This window comes from Bombina bombina, chromosome 5 (assembly GCF_027579735.1).
Source record: "Bombina bombina isolate aBomBom1 chromosome 5, aBomBom1.pri, whole genome shotgun sequence".
Taxonomy (NCBI): domain Eukaryota; kingdom Metazoa; phylum Chordata; class Amphibia; order Anura; family Bombinatoridae; genus Bombina; species Bombina bombina.
This window is the reverse complement of record NC_069503.1, coordinates 922,884,131-922,911,978: the sequence shown is the minus strand read 5'-3', so window position 1 is coordinate 922,911,978 and position 27,848 is coordinate 922,884,131. Positions and strand designations below refer to the sequence as shown.

The following is a 27,848-nucleotide window of genomic DNA, read 5'->3' as shown; positions in this document are numbered from 1 at the left end:
TATGGATCTTTTTCTTTGGGTCCTTGTGTTTCTAGGGAGTTTGTCTCCCTGGGCGTTGCTATTGTACGACAACCATGGGTTGTTCTATGTTCTGCAGAGTGGAATGATCCTTTGATTATGTTCCCCTTTTTGGGGGCAGATAGCGGTCCTTGTCTTGGCTGGGTATCTTCATGGGAGTCGTGATCCGCGGGATTGACTCCTCGGAGGTTGTTTGGGCTTAACGGACTCTGGGACTGAGTGGTTTAGTTCGGCTTTTCTGGCAGAGTAACTAATGTGCAGTTAACTGGGCTTCGGGTTTTCACCCGTGTCGTCTATGCTTTTTAGGGTGTCGAGTAATCAGGCTGTTGTGCCTTTCTAAGGAGCCACCTTTTGTACCCACCCGTTGTTTGCATTCAGTGTCCTCTAGCTTGGGTATTCTTTTCCCAAAAGTAATGAATACAGCTGTGGACTTTTCCCTTTTAAGAAGAAAAACATAAATTATGCTTACCTGATAATTTCATTTTCTTCTGAAGGCAAGAGTACAAAGCTCCCGTCCGTGTTTTTATCTATGAGGCGGCTGTACATTTTTGTTCTTCTGGCATCTTTTTTCACCCTGATATTTTTCCTACTGTTCTTTGTTCCCTCGGCAGAATGACTGGGGGATGAGGGGAGTGGGGGAGGTATTAAAGCCTTTGGCTGGGGTGTCTTTGCCTACTCTTCTCTTCAGAAGAAAATGAAATTATCAGGTAAGCATAATTTCTGTTTTTAACTTGTGATACAGGATGGCAACTATTTATAATTACGGCTTGGGAAGGTAGGATTCATAGGTACAACTACAATAAATGCTAAACAACACTAAGGTTTCTCCTTCACTTTACTATGAGCAGTGCAAAGATCAGGTCTTTTTCAATGTTTGGATTCTGCAGTATTTTAAACTTGAGTCTCAGCCACTCAACAAGCTCTGAAAAAAAATGTTTTTTTGAATAATCCCGTTATTCCATGGGACTTAAATTTGGTTCTGCAGCTTCCACAGCACCACCCTGTTGAACCAGTGCATATTAAACATTCATAAACATTGTTAGTAAGTATTTTGCAATATAGAATATGCTATCAAATATAATTCATGTTTTCAGTGAAACTTTAATGAGTGTATCCTGTGTATCTTTTGTGTCTGTTATTTTGCCATAAATGATATCTCCCTTATTGGTGGTTATCGTAATTTATTTTTCTGCGTGTATTATCATTTAATTTTGATTACATAAAGTAAGGTCATGCAAATTATCATATTTTACTTAACCCTTTGAGTGCTAAGCACTTTCCCACCTGGGTGCTAAGATTGTTTAAGTTTTTTTTTTATTTTTTTAACAATTTTTTTTTTTTCAGACCCCCAAGACTTAGACTGTTGGAACTGTTAGGCGATTACCTTTCCAATGGTGGGTTTTGGGGTCTGTAGCTGCTTAGATGCCCGAGATACAGGCTTCTAAGCAACATGCCCGCTGCTCCTATACTGTTGTTAAGTATAAATAAAGTTGCGCTGTGACGTCATCACGTTATTGCGTGTGACGTCACCACGCAAAATGGGAAGCCCCGGCAATGCCTGTCACTCTACAGGCACGATCGCCGGGGTAGGAGCGGGTGGGAGCCCCCAGATCTCCCTCAAGGTGGGAGAGTGCTAATGACAGCTCTGAGCCGTCATTAGCACCAGAGTGGGAAACTCTGTGACGGCTCAGAGCCGTCATTAGCACTCAAAGGATTAAAGGGACAGTATACACTAATTTCCATATAACTGCATATAATAGACACTACTATAAAGAAGACTATGCACATATACTGATCTAAAAATCCAGTATATAAAACCTTTTAAAACTTACTTAGAAGCTCCCAGTGGAGCACTGTTGATGAGGTTAGACTGGGACACCCAGTGAAAGGGGCAGAGAAAGCAGGAAGAGCAGACCCTGTCCTGCATATGAGAAGACCCATTACACAAATAGGAGCAATCAGGTATCTGTAGACTTGGGTCTACATTTAATACTTTGGGGCTTGGTTATGATTCTGAAAATCAGCACACTGTTATTAAAAAAATAAGCAAAAATATACTTTGCTACAAAAACACTCCCAGGGGGTTATATAAATGGATCATCTACAAGAATTTCAAATTTACAATGTCCCTTTAACTAAGCATATGTATTTTACTGCACTAAGCAAAAGTATATGTAATCTGTATCAATATTGTTTCCATTTTATTGAAATAGCTTGTTTTTGTGTTCTTCAGATCATTTTGATCATCCGTTTGCTCTTCTGCCAGTTCTGCACGAGACCGAAAAATATAGAGTAACACCAAAGTACATCCTGATGGCTCAGACTCGGAGTGGAAATAAACAAGATCACCTGCAAGTGACAGGGGGATATAACATTCATGAAAATATTAGGTAAATTACCTTTGTACCTGTAATTCTGATCAGTTAAGCAGTATTTTAAGAACTGTGTTGTTTAAATGATTTTGTTTCTAGATGTTCCCATGAGTTCATTCTGTATCTTATTGCAGCTGGGGACCTGTGTTGCATATTGCATTTTTTTTCTCTCTAAATGGGACAGCATTCTAATTTGTGGCTGGTTTACTTAATTGTTATGTGACAGACGGCAAGCCTGACTACATGATCTACCCAAGACAGTCAGCAAAAAACAGGTTAAAGAGAACAAAACACTATCGGCTAGATTACGAGTTGTGCGTTAGGGTTAAAAAGCAACGTTGAGAGGTCCCAACGCTGCTTTTTAACGCCCGCTGGTATTACAAGTCTTGAAATGACAGGCTCACCGCTCACTTTTTTGGCCAGACTCGGAAATACCGCAAATCCACTTACGTAAATTGCGTATCCTATATTTTCAATAGGTCTTGCATAGCGCCGGTATTACGAGTCTGACAAAAAGTGAGCAGTACACCCTCTCCTGTCAATACTGATACCGCATTTAAAAGTCAGTAGTTAAGAGTTTTACACTACAACGCCGTAACATAAAACTCTTAACTAAAGTGCTAAAAAGTACACTAACACCCATAAACTACCTATTAACCCCTAAACCGAGGCCCTCCCCACATCGCAAACACTAAAATAAATATTTTAACCCCTAATCTGCCGAACCGGACATCGCTACCACTATAATAAACATATTACCCCCTAAACCGCCGCACTCCCGCATCGCAAACACTAGTTAAATATTATTAACCCATAATCTGCCGGCCCTAACATCGCCAACACCTACCTACATTTATTAACCCATAATCTGCCGTCCCCAACGTCGCCGCCACTATATTAAATGTATTAACCCCTAAACCTAAGTCTAACCCTAAACCTAACCGCCCCTAACTGAAATATAATTTCTTTCATGTAATTAGCAAGAGTCCATGAGCTAGTGACGTATGGGATATACATTCCTACCAGGAGGGCCAAAGTTTCCCAAACCTCAAAATGCCTATAAATACACCCCTCACCACACCCACAAATCAGTTTTACAAACTTTGCCTCCTATGGAGGTGGTGAAGTAAGTTTGTGCTAGATTCTACGTTGATATGCGCTCTGCAGCAGGTTGGAGCCCGGTTTTCCTCTCAGCGTGCAGTGAATGTCAGAGGGATGTGAGGAGAGTATTGCCTATTTGAATTCAATGATCTCCTTCTACGGGGTCTATTTCATAGGTTCTCTGTTATCGGTCGTAGAGATTCATCTCTTACCTCCCTTTTCAGATCGACGATATACTCTTATATATATATACCATTACCTCTACTGATTTTCGTTTCAGTACTGGTTTGGCTTTCTACAACATGTAGATGAGTGTCCTGGGGTAAGTAAGTCTTATTTTCTGTGACACTCTAAGCTATGGTTGGGCACTTTTTATAAAGTTCTAAATATATGTATTCAAACATTTATTTGCCTTGACTCAGGATGTTCAACGTTCCTTATTTCAGACAGTCAGTTTCATATTTGGGATAATGCATATGAATAAATCAATTTTTTCTTACCTTAAAATTTGTTTTTTTCCCTGTGGGCTGTTAGGCTCGCGGGGGCTGAAAATGCTTCATTTTATTGCGTCATTCTTGGCGCGGACTTTTTTGGCGCAAATTTTTTATGACGCCGGAAGTTGCGTCATTTTTGACATTTTTTGTGCCAAAAGTGTCGGCGTTCCGGATGTGGCGTCATTTTTGGCGCCAAAAGCATTTAGGCGCTAAAAAAATATGGGCGTCACTATTGTCTCCACATTATTTAAGTCTCATTATTTATTGCTTCTGGTTGCTAGAAGCTTGTTCACTGGCATTTTTTCCCATTCCTGAAACTGTCATTTAAGGAATTTGATCAATTTTGCTTTATATGTTGTTTTTTCTATTACATATTGCAAGATGTCCCACGTTGAAACTGAGTCAGAAGATACTTCTGGAAAATCGCTGCCTGGTGCTGGAGCTACCAAAGCTAAGTGTATCTGCTTTAAACTTATGGTATCTGTTCCTCCAGCTGTTGTTTGTACTGATTGTCATGACAAACTTGTTAATGCAGATAATATTTCCTTTAGTACTGTTACATTACCTGTTGCTGTTCCATCAACATCTAATACTCAGAGTGTTCCTGATAACATAAGAGATTTTGTTTCTAAATCCATTAAGAAGGCTATGTCTGTTATTCCTCCTTCTAGTAAACGTAAAAAGTCTTTTAAAACTTCTCATTTTTCAGATGAATTTTTAAATGAACATCATCATTCTGATTCTGATAATGGTTCTTCTGGTTCAGAGGATTCTGTCTCAGAGGTTGATGCTGATAAATCTTCATATTTATTTAAAATGGAATTTATTCGTTCTTTACTTAAAGAAGTCCTAATTGCATTAGAAATTGAGGATTCTGGTCCTCTTGATACTAAATCTAAACGTTTAGATAAGGTTTTTAAATCTCCTGTAGTTATTCCAGAAGTTTTTCCTGTCCCTGGTGCTATTTCTGAAGTAATTTCCAGGGAATGGAATAATTTGGGTTATTCATTTACTCCTTCTAAACGTTTTAAGCAATTATATCCTGTGCCATCTGACAGATTAGAGTTTTGGGACAAAATCCCTAAGGTTGATGGGGCTATCTCTACTCTTGCTAAGCGTACTACTATTCCTACGGCAGATGGTACTTCCTTTAAGGATCCTTTAGATAGGAAAATTGAATCCTTTCTAAGAAAAGCTTACTTGTGTTCAGGTAATCTTCTTAGACCTGCTATATCTTTAGCGGATGTTGCTGCAGCTTCAACTTTTTGGTTAGAAGCTTTAGCGCAACAAGTAACAGATCATAATTCTCATAGCATTATTATTCTTCTTCAACATGCTAATAATTTTATTTGTGATGCCATCTTTGATATCATTAGAGTTGATGTCAGGTATATGTCTCTAGCTATTTTAGCTAGAAGAGCTTTATGGCTTAAAACTTGGAATGCTGATATGTCTTCTAAGTCTACTCTGCTTTCCCTTTCTTTCCAGGGTAATAAATTATTTGGTTCTCAGTTGGATTCTATTATCTCAACTGTTACTGGAGGGAAAGGAACTTTTTTTACCACAGGATAAAAATTCTAAAGGTAAATTTAGGTCTAATAATCGTTTTCGTTCCTTTCGTCACAACAAGGAACAAAAGCCTGATCCTTCATCCTCAGGAGCGGTATCAGTTTGGAAACCATCTCCAGTCTGGAATAAATCCAAGCCTTTTAGAAAATCAAAGCCAGCTCCTAAGTCCACATGAAGGTGCGGCCCTCATTCCAGCTCAGCTGGTAGGGGGCAGATTACGTTTTTTCAAAGATATTTGGATCAATTCCGTTCACAATCTTTGGATTCAGAACATTGTTTCAGAAGGGTACAGAATTGGCTTCAAGATAAGGCCTCCTGCTAAGAGATTTTTTCTTTACCTTGTCCCAGTAAACCCAGCGAAGGCTCAAGCATTTCTGAAATGTGTTTCAGATCTAGAGTTGGCTGGAGTAATTATGCCAGTTCCAATTCTGGAACAGGGGCTGGGGTTTTATTCAAATCTCTTCATTGTACCAAAGAAGGAGAATTCCTTCAGACCAGTTCTGGATCTAAAAATATTGAATCGTTATGTAAGGATACCAACATTCAAAATGGTAACTGTAAGGACTATCCTGCCTTTTGTTCAGCAAGGGCATTATATGTCTACAATAGATTTACAGGATGCATATCTGCATATTCCGATTCATCCAGATCACTATCAGTTTCTGAGATTCTCTTTCCTAGACAAGCATTACCAGTTTGTGGCCCTGCCGTTTGGCCTAGCAACAGCTCCAAGAATTTTTTCAAAGGTTCTCGGTGCCCTTCTGTCTGTAATCAGAGAACAGGGTATTGTGGTATTTCTTTATTTGGACGATATCTTGGTACTTGCTCAGTCTTCACATTTAGCAGAATCTCATACGAATCGACTTGTGTTGTTTCTTCAAGATCATGGTTGGAGGATCAATTTACCAAAAAGTTCATTGATTCCTCAGACAAGGGTAACCTTTTTAGGTTTCCAGATAGATTCAGTGTCCATGACTCTATCTTTGACAGACAAGAGACGTCTAAAATTGATATCTGCTTGTCGAAACCTTCAGTCACAATCATTCCCTTCGGTAGCCTTATGCATGGAAATTCTAGGTCTTATGACTGCTGCATCGGACGCGATCCCCTTTGCTCGTTTTCACATGCGACCTCTTCAGCTCTGTATGCTGAACCAGTGGTGCAGGGATTACACAAAGATATCTCAATTAATATCTTTAAAACCGATTGTACGACACTCTCTGATGTGGTGGACAGATCACCATCGTTTAGTTCAGGGGGCTTCTTTTGTTCTTCCGACCTGGACTGTAATTTCAACAGATGCAAGTCTTACAGGTTGGGGAGCTGTGTGGGGGTCTCTGACAGCACAAGGGGTTTGGGAATCTCAGGAGGTGAGATTACCGATCAATATTTTGGAACTCTTTTTCAGAGCTCTTCAGTCTTGGCCTCTTCTAAAGAGAGAATCGTTCATTTGTTTTCAGACAGACAATGTCACAACTGTGGCATACATCAATCATCAAGGATGGACTCACAGTCCTCTGGCTATGAAAGAAGTATCTCGAATTCTGGTTTGGGCGGAATCCAGCTCCTGTCTAGTTTCTGTGGTTCATATCCCAGGTATAGACAATTGGGAAGCGGATTATCTCAGTCGCCAAACGTTACATCCGGGCGAATGGTCTCTTCACCCAGAGATATTTCTTCAGATTGTTCAAATGTGGGGACTTCCAGAAATAGATCTGATGGCCTCTCATCTAAACAAGAAACTTCCCAGGTATCTGTCCAGATCCAGGGATCCTCAAGCGGAAGCAGTGGATGCATTGTCACTTCCTTGGAAGTATCATCCTGCCTATATCTTTCCGCCTCTAGTTCTTCTTCCAAGAGTAATCTCCAAGATTCTGAAGGAATGCTCGTTTGTTCTGCTGGTAGCTCCAGCATGGCCTCACAGGTTTTGGTATGCGGATCTTGTCCGGATGGCCTCTTGCCAACCGTGGACTCTTCCGTTAAGACCAGACCTTCTGTCGCAAGGTCCTTTTTTCCATCAGGATCTCAAATCCTTAAATTTAAAGGTATGGAGATTGAACGCTTGATTCTTAGTCAAAGAGGTTTCTCTGACTCTGTGATTAATACTATGTTACAGGCTCGTAAATCTGTATCTAGGGAGATATATTATAGAGTCTGGAAGACTTACATTTCTTGGTGTCTTTCTCATCATTTTTCCTGGCATTCTTTTAGAATTCCGAGAATTTTGCAGTTTCTTCAGGATGGTTTGGATAAGGTTTGTCTGCAAGTTCCTTGAAAGGACAAATCTCTGCTCTTTCTGTTCTTTTTCACAGAAAGATTGCTAATCTTCCTGATATTCATTGTTTTGTACAGGCTTTGGTTCGTATAAAACCTGTCATTAAGTCAATTTCTCCTCCTTGGAGTTTGAATTTGGTTCTAGGGGCTCTTCAAGCTCCTCCGTTTGAACCTATGCATTCATTGGACATTAAATTACTTTCTTGGAAAGTTTTGTTCCTTTTGGCCATCTCTTCTGCCAGAAGAGTTTCTGAATTATCTGCTCTTTCTTGTGAGTCTCCTTTTCTGATTTTTCACCAGGATAAGGCGGTGTTGCGAACTTCTTTTAAATTTTTACCTAAGGTTGTGAATTCTAACAACATTAGTAGAGAAATTGTGGTTCCTTCATTATGTCCTAATCCTAGGAATTCTAAGGAGAAATCATTGCATTCTTTGGATGTAGTTAGAGCTTTGAAATATTATGTTGAAGCTACTAAGAATTTCCGAAAGACTTCTAGTCTATTTATTATCTTTTCCGGTTCTAGGAAAGGTCAGAAGGCCTCTGCCATTTCTTTGGCATCTTGGTTGAAATCTTTAATTCATCATGCTTATGTCGAGTCGGGTAAAACTCCGCCTCAAAGGATTACAGCTCATTCTACTAGGTCAGTTTTTACTTCCTGGGCGTTTAGGAATGATGCTTCGGTTGATCAGATTTGCAAAGCAGCAACTTGGTCTTCTTTGCATACTTTTACTAAATTCTACCATTTTGATGTGTTTTCTTCTTCTGAAGCTGTCTTTGGTAGAAAAGTACTTCAGGCAGCTGTTTCAGTTTGAATCTTCTGCTTATATTTTCATTTTTTTTCTTTATGAGATTTAAACTTTATTTCTCCAACATAGGTGTGTCCGGTCCACGGCGTCATCCTTACTTGTGGGATATTCTCTTCCCCAACAGGAAATGGCAAAGAGCCCAGCAAAGCTGGTCACATGATCCCTCCTAGGCTCCGCCTACCCCAGTCATTCTCTTTGCCGTTGTACAGGCAACATCTCCACGGAGATGGCTTAGAGTTTTTTAGTGTTTAACTGTAGTTTTTATTATTCAATCAAGAGTTTGTTATTTTGAAATAGTGCTGGTATGTACTATTTACTCAGAAACAGAAAAGAGATGAAGATTTCTGTTTGTATGAGGAAAATGATTTTAGCAACCGTCACTAAAATCCATGGCTGTTCCACACAGGACTGTTGAGAGCAATTAACTTCAGTTGGGGGAACAGTGAGCAGTCTCTTGCTGCTTGAGGTATGACACATTCTAACAAGACGATGTAATGCTGGAAGCTGTCATTTTCCCTCTGGGATCCGGTAAGCCATGTTTATTACGATTGTAAATAAGGGCTTCAAAAAGGGCTTATTAAGACTGTAGACTTTTTTTGGGCTAAATCGATTGATTATTAACACATATTTAGCCTTGAGGAATCATTTTATCTGGGTATTTTGATATAATAATATCGGCAGGCACTGTTTTAGACACCTTATTCTTTAGGGGCTTTCCCAAAGCATAGGCAGAGCCTCATTTTCGCGCCGGTGTTGCGCACTTGTTTTTGAGAGGCATGGCATGCAGTCGCATGTGAGAGGAGCTCTGATACTTAGAAAAGACTTTCTGAAGGCGTCATTTGGTATCGTATTCCCCTTGGGGCTTGGTTGGGTCTCAGCAAAGCAGATACCAGGGACTGTAAAGGGGTTAAAGTTCAAAACGGCTCCGGTTCCGTTATTTTAAGGGTTAAAGCTTCCAAATTTGGTGTGCAATACTTTTAAAGCTTTAAGACACTGTGGTGAAAATTTGGTAAATTTTGAACAATTCCTTCATGTTTTTTCGCAAGTTCCTAGAGGTGCCGGGGCTCCCAGAAGCTTTTCCTATACCCAAGCGGGTGGCGGACATTGTTAATAAAGAATGGGAAAGGCCCGGTATTCCTTTCGTCCCTCCCCCCATATTTAAAAAATTGTTTCCTATGGTCGACCCCAGAAAGGACTTATGGCAGACAGTCCCCAAGGTCGAGGGAGCGGTTTCCACTTTAAACAAACGCACCACTATACCCATAGAGGATAGTTGTGCTTTCAAAGATCCTATGGATAAAAAATTAGAAGGTTTGCTTAAAAAGATGTTTGTTCAGCAGGGTTACCTTCTACAACCAATTTCATGCATTGTCCCTGTCGCTACAGCCGCATGTTTCTGGTTCGATGAGCTGATAAAGGCGGTCGACAGTGATTCTCCTCCTTATGAGGAGATTATGGACAGAATCAATGCTCTTAAATTGGCTAATTCTTTCACCCTAGACGCCACTTTGCAATTGGCTAGGTTAGCGGCTAAGAATTCTGGGTTTGCTATTGTGGCGCGCAGAGCGCTTTGGTTGAAATCTTGGTCGGCTGATGCGTCTTCCAAGAACAAGCTACTTAACATTCCTTTCAAGGGGAAAACGCTGTTTGGCCCTGACTTGAAAGAGATTATCTCGGATATCACTGGGGGTAAGGGCCACGCCCTTCCTCAGGATCGGCCTTTCAAGGCAAAAAATAAACCTAATTTTCGTCCCTTTCGTAGAAACGGACCAGCCCAAAGTGCTACGTCCTCTAAGCAAGAGGGTAATACTTCTCAAGCCAAGCCAGCTTGGAGACCAATGCAAGGCTGGAACAAGGGAAAGCAGGCCAAGAAACCTGCCACTGCTACAAAGACAGCATGAAATGTTGGCCCCCGATCCGGGACCGGATCTGGTGGGGGGCAGACTCTCTCTCTTCGCTCAGGCTTGGGCAAGAGATGTTCTGGATCCTTGGGCGCTAGAAATAGTCTCCCAAGGTTATCTTCTGGAATTCAAGGGACTTCCCCCAAGGGGGAGGTTCCACAGGTCTCAGTTGTCTTCAGACCACATAAAAAGACAGGCATTCTTACATTGTGTAGAAGACCTGTTAAAAATGGGAGTGATTCATCCCGTTCCATTAAGAGAACAAGGGATGGGGTTCTACTCCAATCTGTTTATAGTTCCCAAAAAAGAGGGAACGTTTAGACCAATCTTAGATCTCAAGATCTTAAACAAGTTTCTCAAGGTTCCATCGTTCAAGATGGAAACCATTCGAACTATTCTTCCTTCCATCCAGGAAGGTCAATTCATGACCACGGTGGATTTAAAGGATGCGTATCTACATATTCCTATCCACAAGGAACATCATCGGTTCCTGAGGTTCGCATTCCTGGACAAACATTACCAGTTCGTGGCGCTTCCTTTCGGATTAGCCACTGCTCCAAGGATTTTCACAAAGGTACTAGGGTCCCTTCTAGCTGTGCTAAGACCAAGGGGCATTGCTGTAGTACCTTACTTGGACGACATTCTGATTCAAGCGTCGTCCCTTCCTCAAGCAAAGGCTCACACGGACATTGTCCTGGCCTTTCTCAGATCTCACGGATGGAAAGTGAACGTGGAAAAGAGTTCTCTATCTCCGTCAACAAGGGTTCCCTTCTTGGGAACAATAATAGACTCCTTAGAAATGAGGATTTTTCTGACAGAGGCCAGAAAAACAAAACTTCTAGACTCTTGTCGGATACTCCATTCCGTTCCTCTTCCTTCCATAGCTCAGTGCATGGAAGTGATCGGGTTGATGGTAGCGGCAATGGACATAGTTCCTTTTGCACGCATTCATCTAAGACCATTACAACTGTGCATGCTCAGTCAGTGGAATGGGGACTATACAGACTTGTCTCCGAAGATACAAGTAAATCAGAGGACCAGAGACTCACTCCGTTGGTGGCTGTCCCTGGACAACCTGTCACGAGGGATGACATTCCGCAGACCAGAGTGGGTCATTGTCACGACCGACGCCAGTCTGATGGGCTGGGGCGCGGTCTGGGGATCCCTGAAAGCTCAGGGTCTTTGGTCTCGGGAAGAATCTCTTCTACCGATAAATATTCTGGAACTGAGAGCGATATTCAATGCTCTCAAGGCTTGGCCTCAGCTAGCGAGGGCCAAGTTCATACGGTTTCAATCAGACAACATGACAACTGTTGCGTACATCAACCATCAGGGGGGAACAAGGAGTTCCCTGGCGATGGAAGAAGTGACCAAAATCATTCTATGGGCGGAGTCTCACTCCTGCCACCTGTCTGCTATCCACATCCCAGGAGTGGAAAATTGGGAAGCGGATTTTCTGAGTCGTCAGACATTGCATCCGGGGGAGTGGGAACTCCATCCGGAAATCTTTGCCCAAGTCACTCAGCTGTGGGGCATTCCAGACATGGATCTGATGGCCTCTCGTCAGAACTTCAAAGTTCCTTGCTACGGGTCCAGATCCAGGGATCCCAAGGCGGCTCTAGTGGATGCACTAGTAGCACCTTGGACCTTCAAACTAGCTTATGTGTTCCCGCCGTTTCCTCTCATCCCCAGGCTGGTAGCCAGGATCAATCAGGAGAGGGCGTCGGTGATCTTGATAGCTCCTGCGTGGCCACGCAGGACTTGGTACGCAGATCTGGTGAATATGTCATCGGCTCCTCCTTGGAAGCTACCTTTGAGACGAGACCTTCTTGTTCAGGGTCCGTTCGAACATCAGAATCTGGTTTCACTCCAGCTGACTGCTTGGAGATTGAACGCTTGATCTTATCGAAGCGAGGATTCTCAGATTCTGTTATCGATACTCTTGTTCAGGCCAGAAAGCCTGTAACTAGAAAGATTTACCACAAAATTTGGAAAAAATATATCTGTTGGTGTGAATCTAAAGGATTCCCTTGGGACAAGGTTAAGATTCCTAGGATTCTATCCTTCCTTCAAGAAGGATTGGAAAAAGGATTATCTGCAAGTTCCCTGAAGGGACAGATTTCTGCCTTGTCTGTGTTACTTCACAAAAAGCTGGCCGCTGTGCCAGATGTTCAAGCCTTTGTTCAGGCTCTGGTTAGAATTAAGCCTGTTTACAAACCTTTGACTCCTCCTTGGAGTCTCAATTTAGTTCTTTCAGTTCTTCAGGGGGTTCCGTTTGAACCCTTGCATTCCGTTGATATTAAGTTATTATCTTGGAAAGTTTTGTTTTTAGTTGCAATTTCTTCTGCTAGAAGAGTTTCAGAATTATCTGCTCTGCAGTGTTCTCCTCCTTATCTGGTGTTCCATGCAGATAAGGTGGTTTTACGTACTAAACCTGGTTTTCTTCCAAAAGTTGTTTCTAACAAAAACATTAACCAGGAGATTATCGTACCTTCTCTGTGTCCGAAACCAGTTTCAAAGAAGGAACGTTTGTTGCACAATTTGGATGTTGTTCGCGCTCTAAAATTCTATTTAGATGCTACAAAGGATTTTAGACAAACATCTTCCTTGTTTGTTGTTTATTCCGGTAAAAGGAGAGGTCAAAAAGCAACTTCTACCTCTCTCTCTTTTTGGATTAAAAGCATCATCAGATTGGCTTACGAGACTGCCGGACGGCAGCCTCCCGAAAGAATCACAGCTCATTCCACTAGGGCTGTGGCTTCCACATGGGCCTTCAAGAACGAGGCTTCTGTTGATCAGATATGTAGGGCAGCGACTTGGTCTTCACTGCACACTTTTACCAAATTTTACAAGTTTGATACTTTTGCTTCTTCTGAGGCTATTTTTGGGAGAAAGGTTTTGCAAGCCGTGGTGCCTTCCATTTAGGTGACCTGATTTGCTCCCTCCCTTCATCCGTGTCCTAAAGCTTTGGTATTGGTTCCCACAAGTAAGGATGACGCCGTGGACCGGACACACCTATGTTGGAGAAAACAGAATTTATGTTTACCTGATAAATTACTTTCTCCAACGGTGTGTCCGGTCCACGGCCCGCCCTGGTTTTTTTAATCAGGTCTGATAATTTATTTTCTTTAACTACAGTCACCACGGTACCATATGGTTTCTCCTATGCAAATATTCCTCCTTAACGTCGGTCGAATGACTGGGGTAGGCGGAGCCTAGGAGGGATCATGTGACCAGCTTTGCTGGGCTCTTTGCCATTTCCTGTTGGGGAAGAGAATATCCCACAAGTAAGGATGACGCCGTGGACCGGACACACCGTTGGAGAAAGTAATTTATCAGGTAAACATAAATTCTGTTTTTTGGGTGTGGATTTTTTTAAGCGGAATTGGCTGTCTTTATTTTATCCCTCCCTCTCTAGTGACTCTTGCGTGGAAGATCCACATCTTGGGTAGTCATTATCCCATACGTCACTAGCTCATGGACTCTTGCTAATTACATGAAAGAAAACATAATTTATGTAAGAAATTACCTGATAAATTCATTTCTTTCATATTAGCAAGAGTCCATGAGGCCCACCCTTTTTTGTGGTGGTTATGATTTTTTTTTATTTTTTTTGTATAAAGCACAATTATTCCAATTCCTTATATTTATGTTTCGCAAATTTTTCTTATCACCCCACTTCTTGGCTATTCGTTAAACTGATTTGTGGGTGTGGTGAGGGGTGTATTTATAGGCATTTTGAGGTTTGGGAAACTTTGCCCCTCCTGGTAGGAATGTATATCCCATATGTCACTAGCTCATGGACTCTTGGTAATATGAAAGAAATGAATTTATCAGGTAAGTTCTTACATAAATTATGTTTTTAATAAATCTAAATAAAATTACTATCATTAACTAAATTATTCCTATTTAAAACTAAATACTTACCTGTAAAATAAACCCTAAAATAGCTACAATATAACTAATAGTTACATTGTATCTATCTTAGGGTTTATTTTTATTTTACAGGCAAATTTGTATTTATTTTAACTAGGTACAATAGTTATTATATAGTTATTAACTATTTAATAACTACCTAGTTAAAATAAAGACAAATTTACCTGTAAAATAAAACCTAACCTATGTTACAATTACACCTAACACTACACTATAATTAAATTAATTACCTAAACTAAGTAATTCAATCCATGACACACAACAGGGCAGCTTCTAGCTTGAACAGCGGTCCATATAGGGTTGTAGTTTCTACCAACAAAAATAACTTTTAATATTTTTTTTTAATATGTTTTACATGAACATAAAGAGGAAAGAGATACAATACAATGTCTGTTCTTGTATATAGTTTATTAGCAATCACCTAGATTACGAGTTTTACGTTCGTGTTTTAACACTGAAATAAATGTGTTAGAGAAAAAGGGGGGGATTAAAGGGACAGTCTAGTCAAAATCAAACTTTCATGATTCAGATAGGGCATGCAATTTTAAACAACTTTCCAATTGACTTATATCATTAAATTTGCTTTATTCCCTTGGAGGTATTTTTGAAAAACTAACTTGGTAGGCTCAAACTGATTTCTAAACCGTTGAAAACCGCCTCTTAGCTCAGAGAATTTTGAAAGTTTTTCACACTTAGACTGTACTAGTTCATGTGTGTCATATAGATACCATTGTGCTCACTCCCGTGGAGTTATTTAGGAGTCTGCACTGATTGGCTAAACTGCATGTCTGTCAAAAGCACCAAGATAAGGGGGCAGTCTGCAGAGGCTTAGATACAAGGTAATCACAGAGGTAAAACATATATTAATATAACTGTGTTGTTTATGCAAAACTGGGGAATGGGTAATAAAGGGATTATCTATCTTTTTAAACAATAACAATTCTGGTGTAGACTGTCACTTTAAGTAAGATTAAGGGCAAGATTTATCAAAGTGAGAATAAGAAAATTATCACATTTGTCGTAAAAAAAAACCTCACAAATAATATCACCATATTTATGAAAGGTTATGCGCCAATAAAGTCGCACAAATTGACTCATGACCATTCGCAAGTCTTAAATATATGCAAATAAGTTGTCTGGAAATGCCTAATTCTTGTATTAATCTCTACTGGCATTTTAAAATGCTCGTATATATTCGCAGTTCTCATATATTTATGAAAAGTGGTGCATGCAATATTCACTGTTTTTAATCTCGCCAATTTGTAGGTTACGAGGAGTGAAAAATAAAGAGCGATATTGTTGTTTGTCTGGAGGGAAAATGGAAATATGTATTTTTCTTGCTGTATCTAGGGTAAGAAATTGCCCACAACAAGGCGCAGAACCTGAATAATATCAATAATGAAATAACAAAAAGGTATACACAAATTTATTAAAAAGTAAAATAATTTAAGTTAATTGAAATAAGTGTATTAAAAAAAACGAAGATAAGCGCCAAAAAAAGAAGGGGCAAAATAAAAATAACTTTATTATATAAGAAAACAAAATTTATGCTTACCTGATAAATTTCTTTCTCTTGTGGTGTATCCAGTCCACGGGTTCATCCATTACTTGTGGGATATTCTCCTTCCCAACAGGAAGCTGCAAGAGGACACCCACAGCAGAGCTGTCTATATAGCTCCTCCCCTAACCCCCACCTCCAGTCATTCGACCGAAGACAAGTAAGAAAAAGGAGAAACTATAGGGTGCAGTGGTGACTGTAATTTAAAAAATAAAAACACCTGCCTTAAAGTGACAGGGCGGGCCGTGGACTGGATACACCACAAGAAAAAGAAATTTATCAGGTAAGCATAAATTTAGTTTTCTCTTGTAAGGTGTATCCAGTCCACGGGTTCATCCATTACTTCTGGGATACCAATACCAAAGCTTTAGGACACGGATGAAGGGAGGGACAAGGCAGGCAGTTAAATGGAAGGCACCACTGCCTGTAAGACCTTTCTCCCAAAAATAGCCTCTGAAGAAGCAAAAGTATCAAATTTGCAGAATTTAGAAAAAGTATGAAGCGAAGACCAAGTCCCCGCCTTACAAATCTGTTCAACAGAGGCCTCATGTTTAAAAGCCCATGTGGAAGCTACCGCTCTAGTAGAATGAGCTGTAATTCTTTCAGGAGGCTGCTGGCCAGCAGTCTCATAAGCTAAACGGATTATGCTTCTCAGCCAAAAAGAAAGAGAAGTTGCCGAAGCCTTTTGGCCTCTCCTCTTTCCAGAGTAGACAACAAACAATGCAGATGTTTGACGAAAATCTTTAGTAGCTTGCAAATAAAACTTTAAAGCAAGCACCACGTCAAGATTGTGTAACAGACATTCCTTCTTTGAAGAAGGATTAGAACACAGTGACGGAACAACAATTTCCTGATTGATATTCCTATTAGATACTACCTTAGGGAGAAACCCAGGTTTGGTACGCAAAACTACCTTATCTGCATGGAAGATCAGATAAGGGGAATCACACTGTAAGGCAGATAACTCTGAAACTCTTCGAGCCGAAGAGATAGCTACTAAAAACAGAACTTTCCAAGATAAAAGCTTGATATCTATAGAATGCAAGGGTTCAAACGGAACCCCTTGAAGAACTTTAAGAACTAAATTTAAACTTCATGGCGGAGCAACAGGTTTAAACATAGGCCTGATTCTAACCAAAGCCTGACAAAACGCCTGAACGTCTGGAACATCAGCCAGATGCTTGTGCAAAAGAATAGACAGAGCAGAAATCTGTCCCTTTAAGGAACTAGCTGATAATCCCTTTTCCAATCCTTCTTGGAGAAAAGATAGTATCCTAGGAATCCTGACCTTACTCCACGAGTAACCCTTGGATTCACACCAATGAAGATATTTACACCATATCTTATGATAGATTTTCCTGGTGACAGGCTTTCGAGCCTGAATCAAGGTATCAATGACCGACTCTGAGAAACCACGTTTTGATAAAATCAAGCGTTCAATCTCCAAGCAGTGAGACGCAGAGAAACTAGATTTGGATGTTTGAATGGACCTTGGAGTAGAAGGTCCTGCCTCAGCGGCAGAGTCCATGGTGGAAAGGATGACATGTCCACCATATCTGCATACCAAGTCCTGCGTGGCCACGCAGGTGCTATCAAAATCACCAAAGCTCTCTCCTGCTTGATCTTGGCAATCAGACGAGGGAGGAGAGGGAATGGTGGAAACACATAAGCCAGGCTGAAGGACCAGGGCACTGCTAGAGCATCTATCAGCGTTGCCTGGGGATCCCTTGACCTGGACCCGTAACGAGGAAGCTTGGTGTTCTGATGAGACGCCATCAGATTCATTTCTGGTTTGCCCCATAGTTGAATCAGCTGGGCAAATACCTCCGGATGGAGCTCCACTCCCCCGGATGAAAAGTCTGCCAACTTAGAAAGTCCGCCTCCCAGTTCTCTACTCCTGGGATATGGATAGCTGAGAGATGGCAAGAGTGAACCTCTGCCCATAGAATTATTTTGGAAACCTCTATCATTGCCAGGGGACTCCTTGTTCCCCCCTGATGGTTGATATAGGCTACAGTCGTGATATTGTCTGACTGAGATCTGATGAATCTGACCCCAGCTAGCTGAGGCCAAGCCTGAAGAGCATTGAATATCGCTCTTAGCTGCAGAATGTTTATCGGAAGGAGGTTCTCCTCCTGAGTCCACGAACCCTGAGCCTTCAGGGAATTCCAGACTGCGCCCCAGCCCAGAAGGCTGGCATCTGTCGTCACTATAGTCCACTCTGGCCTGCGGAAACTCATATACCTGGACAGATGGACCCAAGATAGCCACCAGAGAAGAGAATCCCTGGTCTCTTGATCCAGATTTAACAGAAGAGACAAATTTGTGTAGTCCCCGTCCCACTGATTGTGCAAAGTTGCAGTGGTCTGAGATGTAGGCGGGCAAACGGAACTATGTCCATTGCCGCTACCATCAGGCCAATCATTTCCATACACTGAGCCACTGACGACCGAGAAGTGGAATGAAGAACACGGCAAGAAGTTAGAAGCTTTGATATCCTGACCTCTGTCAGAAAAATTTTCATTTCTACCAAATCTATCAGAGTTCCAAGGAAGGAAACTCTTGTGAGGAGGGAGAGTGAACTCTTTTCTCTGTTCACCTTCCACCCGTGAGACCTCAGAAAGGCCAGAACAATGTCCGTATGGGACTTGGCGATTTGAGAAGTCGACGCCTGGATCAGGATGTCGTCTAGGTAAGGAGCCACCGCTATGCCCCGTGGCCTTAGAACCGCCAGTAGAGACCCTAGAACCTTCGTAAAGATTCTTGGCGCCGTGGCTAATCTGAAGGGAAGAGCCACAAACTGGTAATGCCTGTCTAGGAAGGCGAACCTGAGGAACTGATGATGATCTCTGTGAATCGGAATGTGGGGATAAGCATCCTTTAAGTCCACGGTAGTCATATATTGCCCCTCCTGGATCATAGGGAGGATGGTTCGGATTGTCTCCATCTTGAAAGATGGGACCCTGAGAAATTTGTTTAGGATCTTGAGATCCAAGATTGGTCTGAACGTTCCCTCTTTTTTGGGAACTATAAACAGGTTTGAATAGAAACCCTGCCCCTGTTCCTCCTTTGGAACTGGGTGGATCACCCCCATAACCAGTAGGTCTTGAACGCAACGTATGAATGCCTCTCTCTTTATCTGGTTTGCAGATAGTTGTGAGAGGTGAAATCTCCCCTTTGGAGATGAACCTTTGAATTCCAGAAGATATCCCTTGGAAACAATCTCTAGTGCCCAGGGATCCTGGACGTCTCTTGCCCAAGCCTGAGAGAAGAGAGAAAGTCTGCCCCTACTAGATCCGGTCCCGGATCGGGGGCTACTCCTTCATGCTGTCTTAGGCAGCAGCAGGTTTTTTGGCCTGCTTCCCTTTGTTCCAAGCCTGGTTAGGTCTCCAGACTGGTTTGGACTGGGCGGAATTTCCCTCTTGTTTTGCATTAAAGGAAGCTGAAGCTGCGCCACTCTTGAAGTTTCGAAAGGAACAAAAATTATTCTGTTTGGTCCTTAACTTATTGGACCTATCCTGAGGAAGGGCGTGACCTTTTCCTCCAGTAATATCAGAAATGATCTCCTTCAGACCAGGCCAGAATAGGGTCTGTCCCTTGAAGGGGATGTTAAGAATCTTAGACTTTGAAGTAACGTTTGCTGACCAGGACTTAAGCCATAGCGCCCTACGCGCCAGAATGGCAAAACCTGAATTCTTAGCCGTTAGTTTGGTTAAATGAAAAACGGCGTCAGAGATAAAGGAATTAGCTAACTTAAGAGCTTTAATCCTGTCTAAAATCTCATCTAACGGGGCCTCCACCTGTAGAGCCTCCTCAAGAGACTCGAACCAAAAAGCCGCTGCAGTAGTGACTGGGGCAATGCATGCAAGAGGCTGGAGAATAAAACCTTGATGAATAAAAATTTTCTTAAGGAGACCCTCCAATTTTTTATCCATAGGATCTAGGAAAGCACAACTGTCCTTGACCGGGATAGTTGTACGCTTAGCTAGGGTAGAGACTGCTCCCTCCACCTTAGGGACCGTCTGCCACGAGTCCCGTGTGGCGGCATCTATGGGAAACATCTTTTTAAAAGCAGGAGGGGGAGAGAATGGCACACCTGGTCTATCCCATTCCTTAGTAATAATTTCCGAAAACCTCTTAGGGACTGGAAAAACATCAGTGTAAACAGGCACTGCAAAGTATTTGTCCATCTTACACAATTTCTCTGGAACTACAACAGGTTCACAGTCATCCAGAGTCGCTAAAACCTCCTTAAGCAATAAGCGGAGGTGTTCAAGCTTAAATTTAAACACTGTCATTTCAGAGTCATACTGAAGCAACGCCTTCTCTGAATCTGAAATGTCACCCACAGATAGAAGCTCTCCTGCCTCGGCTTCTGAGTATTGTGAGGATATATCGGACACAGGTATTAAAGCGTCAGAAAGCTCTGTATTTGTTCTCAGCTCTGCTGAGGCTCCTACCTGCCCTCAAATACGATTTAGGGAAGAAATAAACCCTCTACAGTGGTCCTCAGATGCCAGAGGACTCCTCTAGGGAAGCTGGATGTCTCAGTCTGAAGAAAACTGCACATCTAGAGCGTGAAAATAGGCCCCTCCCACCATGTACTGGATGCCAGAGGGGCCTTAAGAAAATACTCCTAGGAGTAACTGACTAGCCATGTGGAAACTAGGCCCCAAATAAAGACTTATCTCCCTCAGAGAAAAAACGTCCTATTTATGAAACCTGTAAACGTTTTGTCTCTAATTAATATGAGTATTAACATGAGTATTACCCTGTTTTGTAAGCATGATCCCAGTCGTTGTTAAATCACTGCATCTAGCTTACCTCAAATACTTAAGGTTCTGTCAGCATTTTCTAGAACTTATCATCTCTCTAGAAATAAAATTACTGAACATACCTCAAAGCAGGTAATCTGCAGGCCGTTCCCCCAACTGAAGTTTTCCCATACTCTTCAGTTATGTGTGAGAACAGCAATGGACCTTAGTTACAAACCGCTAAGATCCTCAACCTCCAGGCAGAATTCTTCTTCTAATTTCTGCCTGAGAGAAAAACAGTACAACGCCGGTACCGTTTAAAAATAACAAACTGTTGATTGAAGGTAAAACTACACTAAGTCAGCACATATCTCTTGATACTTCCTATCTTGTCGAGAGCTGCAAGAGAATGACTGGAGGTGGGGGTTAGGGGAGGAGCTATATAGACAGCTCTGCTGTGGGTGTCCTCTTGCAGCTTCCTGTTGGGAAGGAGAATATCCCACAAGTAATGGATGAACCCGTGGACTGGATACACCTTACAAGAGAAATAACATTCTTACAAACGATCACTTGATTAAAACAATAAACAATTTACCTGTGTCTAAAATTAAGATTGATAAATAAAGTGAAAATGAAATTTTCGCAAGAAAACTAGGATCAGCATTCGCTTGACATCACAAAAAAGTTTTGCCCCAAAAATGTCTCTGGAGTTTTAATAAATACTGGCAACATTTTTGACTTCAGACATTGCGAACTATTGTGGAAATAATCGCGACTTTTTAGGCGCATTTTTTCGGGGCTTGATAAATTTTGCCCTAAGTATACAATACCCTAAATGCTATAACCCAAAAATAGGTCTAGAATCTCCCAAAACATAAACCAAGAGGATACTGGATAAGAAGGTGTATTGGGAAAGGCTAAAGAAGCTAGGGTTCTCAAGAGGCAAAATCAGTTATAAGATATCTATTGTTTTAAATGTGCTGTGGCCACAGCTGATTTTATTCATTGTTGTCTATTCTAATTTTGTCTAGTAAAATATTTATATATTACAGTATATTTTAGACTTTGTCGTTTATTTTTATTTTTTATCTTTACTATTATTTTTAGTTGAGGATTTGTTTAGGATCTATATATCTAACCTCATCTCATAGTAATTTTGTGTACCATAGATTTGGTATAGTATAATTCATGTACTACATTTGGATTAGTAAATCCAACAATATCTTATAACTGATTTTGCCTATTGAGAACCCTAGCTTCTTTAGCGCTTCCCAATTCACCTCCTTAACGCTGAACATATGGCTATTTCAGCATTAAAACAGCAAAGCAGCCATTATGACTCTTGTCGGTATAGCTATACCGCAAGAATTTTAGTCTGTAACGCAATGTCAGTCCCGCCCTCAAAAAAATGATGTTTTTGTGTGGGATTTCCATAGCGCTGCCATTACAAGTTTTGCGGTGAGGCTAAAAAGCTTGCGTTACACCCTATACCGACACAATCCGTTTCGCAATCTGAGAGCAGTTATGAGTTGTACGCAACAATACTGTTACACAAAACTCATAACTAAAGTGTTACAAAGTACACTAACACACATAAACTACCTATTAACCCCTAAACTGAGGCCCTCCCGCATCGCAAAAACTAAATTAAATTTATTAACCCCTATTCCCCCACACCCCAACATCGCCCACATTATAATAAAGCTATTAACCCCTATTCCGCCGCTCCCCGACATCGCCGCCACTAAATAAAGTTATTAACCCCTAAACCACTGGCCTCCCACATCACCGCCACTAAATAAACCTATTAACCCCTAAACTGACCACCCCCACATTGCGAAACACTAAATTAAACTATTAACCCCTTAACCTAACAACCCCCTAAAGATCCCTATCTTAAAATAAATAAAAACCTACCTGGGAAATTAAAAAAAAAACTAAGTTTAAACTATAAATTAAACTAGCATTACTATTATACTACAATTAAAATAACTATCAATTAAATAAAATAAAATTACTCATTAAAAAAAAACTAACACCACTACAAATAAATAAATCTACAGTTACAAAAAAATAAAAATACTAAATTACAAAAAATAAAAAAATACTAAATTACGAAAAATAACAAACGAAATTATCCAAAATAAAAACAATTACTCCTAATCTAATAGCCTTATAAAAATTAAAAGCCCCCCCAAAATAAAAAAATACAAAGACCCCCCAACAGTAAAACCCACCACCCAACCAACCCCCTAAAATAAAAAACCTAACTCTAAGGAAAACCTAAGATACTTGGATAAAGACTTCTCGCCGCCTGGATGTCCGGACTTCAGAAACTGTAAGCGGATCGTTGGGGGTTAGTGTTTTTTGGGTGTTTTTTTTAGATTAGGGTTTGGGCCTTCTTAAAAGAGCTAATGCCCTTTTAAGGGCAAGAAAAAGAGCTAAATGCGCTTTTAAGGGCAATGCCCATACAAATGCCCTTTTCAGGGCAATGGGTAGCTTAGGTCTTGTAATTTTAATTTAAAGTTAGGGTTGTTAGGTTTAGGGGTTAATAGTTTACTTTAGTTTTTTGCAATGTGGGGGGCTGTCAGTTTAGGGGTTAATAGGTTTATTTAGTGGCGGCAATGTCGGGGAGGGGCGGAATAGGGGTTAATATCTTTATTATAGTGTGGGCGATGTTGGGGTGCGGGGGAATAGGGGTTAATAACTTTATTATAGTGGCAGCGATATCGGGAGCGGCAGATTAGGGGTTAATAGATTTATTTTGGTGGCGGCGATGTCAGGGCGGCAGATTAGGGGTTAATAACATGTAGCTGTTGGCGATGTCGGGGCAGCAGATTAGGGGTGTTTAGAAGTGGGATTTATGTTAGGGTGTTAGATTTAAACTTAACTTTTTTCTCCCTATAGACATCAATGGTGCTGCGTTACGGTGCTTTTCATTCCGCTATCGCAGGTGTTAGGTTTTTTTCTAACACTTTCTCCACATTGATGTCTATGGGGAAAGCGTGCACGAGCACGTCAAAACAGCGCTTGGATTTTGTGCGGTATGGAGCTCATCACAACCATATCGCACGCACAAGGCGGCTTTTCTAAAACTCGTAATGGCAGCGCTATGGAGGCTGAAATAACACAACTTTTCTTGCTTTTGTTTCACACCCTCTATAGCGCAAAACTTTTTATCTAGGTGCATATAAAGTAAAGCACATTTTTTGTATATAACTATTCAAATTAATTCTATTGCTTCTTGTAATAAGCTTAACCAGAAAATGTATTCTTAATAAAAAAAAACTAGTTCCAAAATAAACTGTTTCAGGAAGTGAGTATTTAAATAAAGCTGATTTTCTGTTTTGTAGTATGAATGGTGTTTTTGTATGTAACTACTGAATACGTCTCTCTATAAGCAGTATGTTCTCCTGTATTAGGGCCTATGTCAGAATTGTTCACGTAAAATGACAGATGCTTCGATTTTCAACACTGCCTGTTAATATCTAGAACAGCTCTATTGCATGCTTCGCTGGTTAAATTCAATATCTAAGCAGTGCTTTAACCTAAGTCTTCCCTTCTTACAGACTACATGCAAATATTATATTTCTTTATGGTTTTGATTTTAAGGCAAAAGCAAATTTTAGTATAATTCTCTCTTCTTTTTTATGGATTGGCGGATTGTCTATATCACCATGTGGCATAAAGTTGGAGGTTCTCCTGACGGCCCATGCCAAGAGCCCATGACGTATATATTTTACCCTTCTTTGATTTTCTATAAGTAGAGCTTTTGGAATTAGATGACATTAGAGTGAACATTTTACAGGTACAAATTTTATTTGATAAGCTTCTGATTATAAATTAAAGAGACATTCTGAAGCAATAATAACATGATCTTATTTGTTAGAGCCTGCAATTGTCACATTACTAACCTTGACCTAAATTACAAGTTTTGCGGTATGGTGCGATATGGCTATACCGCTGAAAAATTGACCTTTGTGCGCGGAATATGCAGATCTCCCTTACTACAAGTTGCGGACAGTACAACTATACCATAAGCATTTTAACCTTTACGCAACTCTCCATTCCGCACTCAAGAAATGGCTTTTGAGTGCAGCATTTTCATAGCGCCTGTATTACAGGTTGTCTGGTCTGGCTAAAATTCTTGCGTTATAGCTTAAACCCCCCCCCCCAATCCATTTTCGCGATCTGAGACCAATAGTTATGGATTTTGCAAAACAAAAAGTACACAAAACTCATAACTAAAATCTTACAAAGTACACTAACACCCATAAACTACCTATTAATCCCTAAACCGCCATGCCCCGGCATCGCAAATACTATATTACACCTATTAACCCCTAATCTACCACCCACCCACATCTCCAAAACACAAAATAAACCTATTAACCCCTAAACCGCCGACCCCCCACTTCGCCAACACTAAATAAACCTATTAACCCTTAAACTGCCGGGCCCCCACATCGCTACTACTAAACTACTAAACCTGGACATGCAGGGAAAGTTTTTCTGCGAACCCATCCAGACTTCTGACTAACAGCTCCCGGGCAATCAGTGTTGATGAGTTTCACTGCTTGCTCAAGTCCATGTCAGAGGCGTTGTTGCAAGACTGTCACACTTGAGAGGCTGTGCCTGTTCCACAGCGTGGATCCTGGAGGTAAGATCGTTTTATATATACATTGCTATACAGGGTCACAGTGTGACTTCTTTATGCCTCGATAGGATCAAGGGTTAAAATCTTGAGGGAGATTATTTGAACAGCAAGGGGTTATTTATAACTGCTTTTATGTGAGAGTTTTTTTGGGTCATAGACTGTGTGCTTTTGGCTTGAAACAAACATGTTTCACTTTCGTTTTGGTGTGTTGCGCAGCTCATAATAGCTTGGCGCCTTTTTTATAGCAGGGGAAGTCCTCTCCTACTCACTACATAACTGGGCGCAGTCTTTACGATCTTGCTACAAACATCGCTTCTAGGAGAGCGTTTTCTCTGTTAGCTGTCTGGGTCTAGGAGGTGGTGAGTGCCCCAGCCATTGGGATTATAAAGGTGCTGTTTTTTTTAATAAAATGTTTACTTTTGTCTGTCCTTCTGTGAATATATCCTAGCTATGGAGGACTCTGATACTACATCAGAAGGTTCCGCTCCTTCTGTACTGAATAATAGTTCCTGTTTATATTGTGAGGAGGCCGTGGTTTGCCCGCCTGCTCAATTTTGTTCCATTTGCCTAAGCACTGTTCTAAAGTCTAAGAAGGGAGACAAGCCTGCTAATACTCATAGCGCTATTAGCCCTTCAGAGACGTCTACCTCTCAGGAATCTAGATCCCAAGAGATTACTACCCACTCCACGTGCAGTTCCCCGCAGCACATCTAATCCTCCATCTGGAGGGGGCTTTTTTCCTGTGGACTTTACAGCGCAGTTACAATCGGCAGTGTCTGCGGCCCTGAGTGCCTTACCTTGTTCTAACAAACGCAAGAGAAAGGTTAAACATAGTTCTCCTGACTTAGAGTCTTCTAAATATTTGTCGGATTTAGCTATTATGTCCCAGCTATCCGAGGATGAGTTAACCTCTGTAGCTTCAGAGGGTGAACTTTCTGAGTCTGAGTCTTCAGTTTCTAAACCTCCTTCAGTGGAGAAACCCTCCTTTAGATTTAAAATTGAGCATCTGCGTTTTTTATTAAAGGAGGTTCTGTCTACGCTAGAGGTTCCAGAGGCTACTCTCCCTGAGGAACCTAAGATCCCTTAATTAAACAGAGTTTATGAAGACAGGAAGGTCCCTCTAAATTTTCCTGTGCCAATTAAGATGGTGAACATTATTAGTAACGAATGGGAAAGAATAGGAACTTATTTTTCCCCCTCATATACTTTTAAAAAATTATTCCCGGTCCCTGACTCTCAATTAGAATTATGGGGCTCCATCCTTAAGGTGGATGGCGCTATTTCTACACTGGCTAAGTGTACTACTATACCCCTGGAGGATCGTTCCTCTGTCAGAGAGCCTATGGATAAGAAAACGAAAACCTTTCTGAGGAAGATGATTCAACATACAGGGGTTTTATTTCAACCGGCGGCAGCAGTAGCAGCTACCTTCTGGTGCGACTCTCTGTTGGAGCTCATTGAGGTGTAGACTCCCCTTGAGGATATTCAGGAGTGAAATAAGGCTCTAAGAATTGCTAACTCCTTCATCTGTGACGCGAATATGCAGATTATTTGCATAAATTAAAAGGCTTCTGGCTTTGCGGTCCTAGCCCGCCGGGCTCTCTGGTTGTCTTGGTCTGCGGATATGACTTCTAAATCCAAACTCCTTTCTCTTCCTTTCAAGGGGAATATTTTTTTCGGTCCAGGGCTGGACTCCATTATTTCTACGGTTACCGTAGGGAAGGGTGCCTTCCTACCGCAGGACAAGAAATATAGGCCGAAGGGACGGCAATTGTCTAATTTTCGTTCCTTTCGTTCTGACAAATCACAACGACAGCAATACTCATCCAAGTCAGAGCAGCCCAAGGGTACTTGGAAGCCGGCTCAGTCCTAGAATAAGTCCAAACAGATTAAGAAGCCCGCCGAGAACAAATCGGAATGAAGGGGCGGTCCCCGATCTTTTTTCAGACGCTTGGTTCCAGGATGTACAGGATTCTTGGGTCCTGGAGGTTGTATCTCAAGGATACAGGATAGGATTCAAGTCTTATCCGCCCAGGGGCAGATTTGTACTCTCCAGTCTGTCTACAAGACCAGAAAAGAGGGATTCCTTCTTAGGTTGCGTACAGGATCTTTCCTCTCTAGGAGTAATTGTCCCGGTACCTTCAGCAGAAAGAGGTTTGGGGGTTTATTCAAACCTTTTCATGGTTCCAAAGAAGGAGGGAACTTTTCATCCAATTCTGGAGTTAAAGTGCCTAAACAAGTTTCTGAGTGTTCCCTCTTTCGAAATGGAGACAATTCGGTCAATCCTTCCTCTGGTTCAGGAAAGTTTATGACCACTATAGACCTGAAGGATGCATACCTTCATGTCCCGATACACAGGGAAAATTTTCAATTCCTGAGGTTTGCTTTCTTTCATGTAATTAACAAG

At 41.2% G+C, this 27,848-nt stretch overlaps 1 protein-coding gene across 1 annotated transcript in view; it reads left to right on the top strand.

Moving 5' to 3' along the window:
• The window catches only part of PPP1R42 (protein phosphatase 1 regulatory subunit 42), a 208,603-nt gene that overhangs the window by 143,662 nt on the left and 37,093 nt on the right, over nucleotides 1-27,848 (top strand). The window contains exon 7 of the mRNA XM_053715095.1: nucleotides 2,252-2,408. Within this exon, the coding sequence (XP_053571070.1) occupies nucleotides 2,252-2,408 (157 nt within the window). The remainder of the gene's footprint in view (nucleotides 1-2,251; nucleotides 2,409-27,848) is intronic.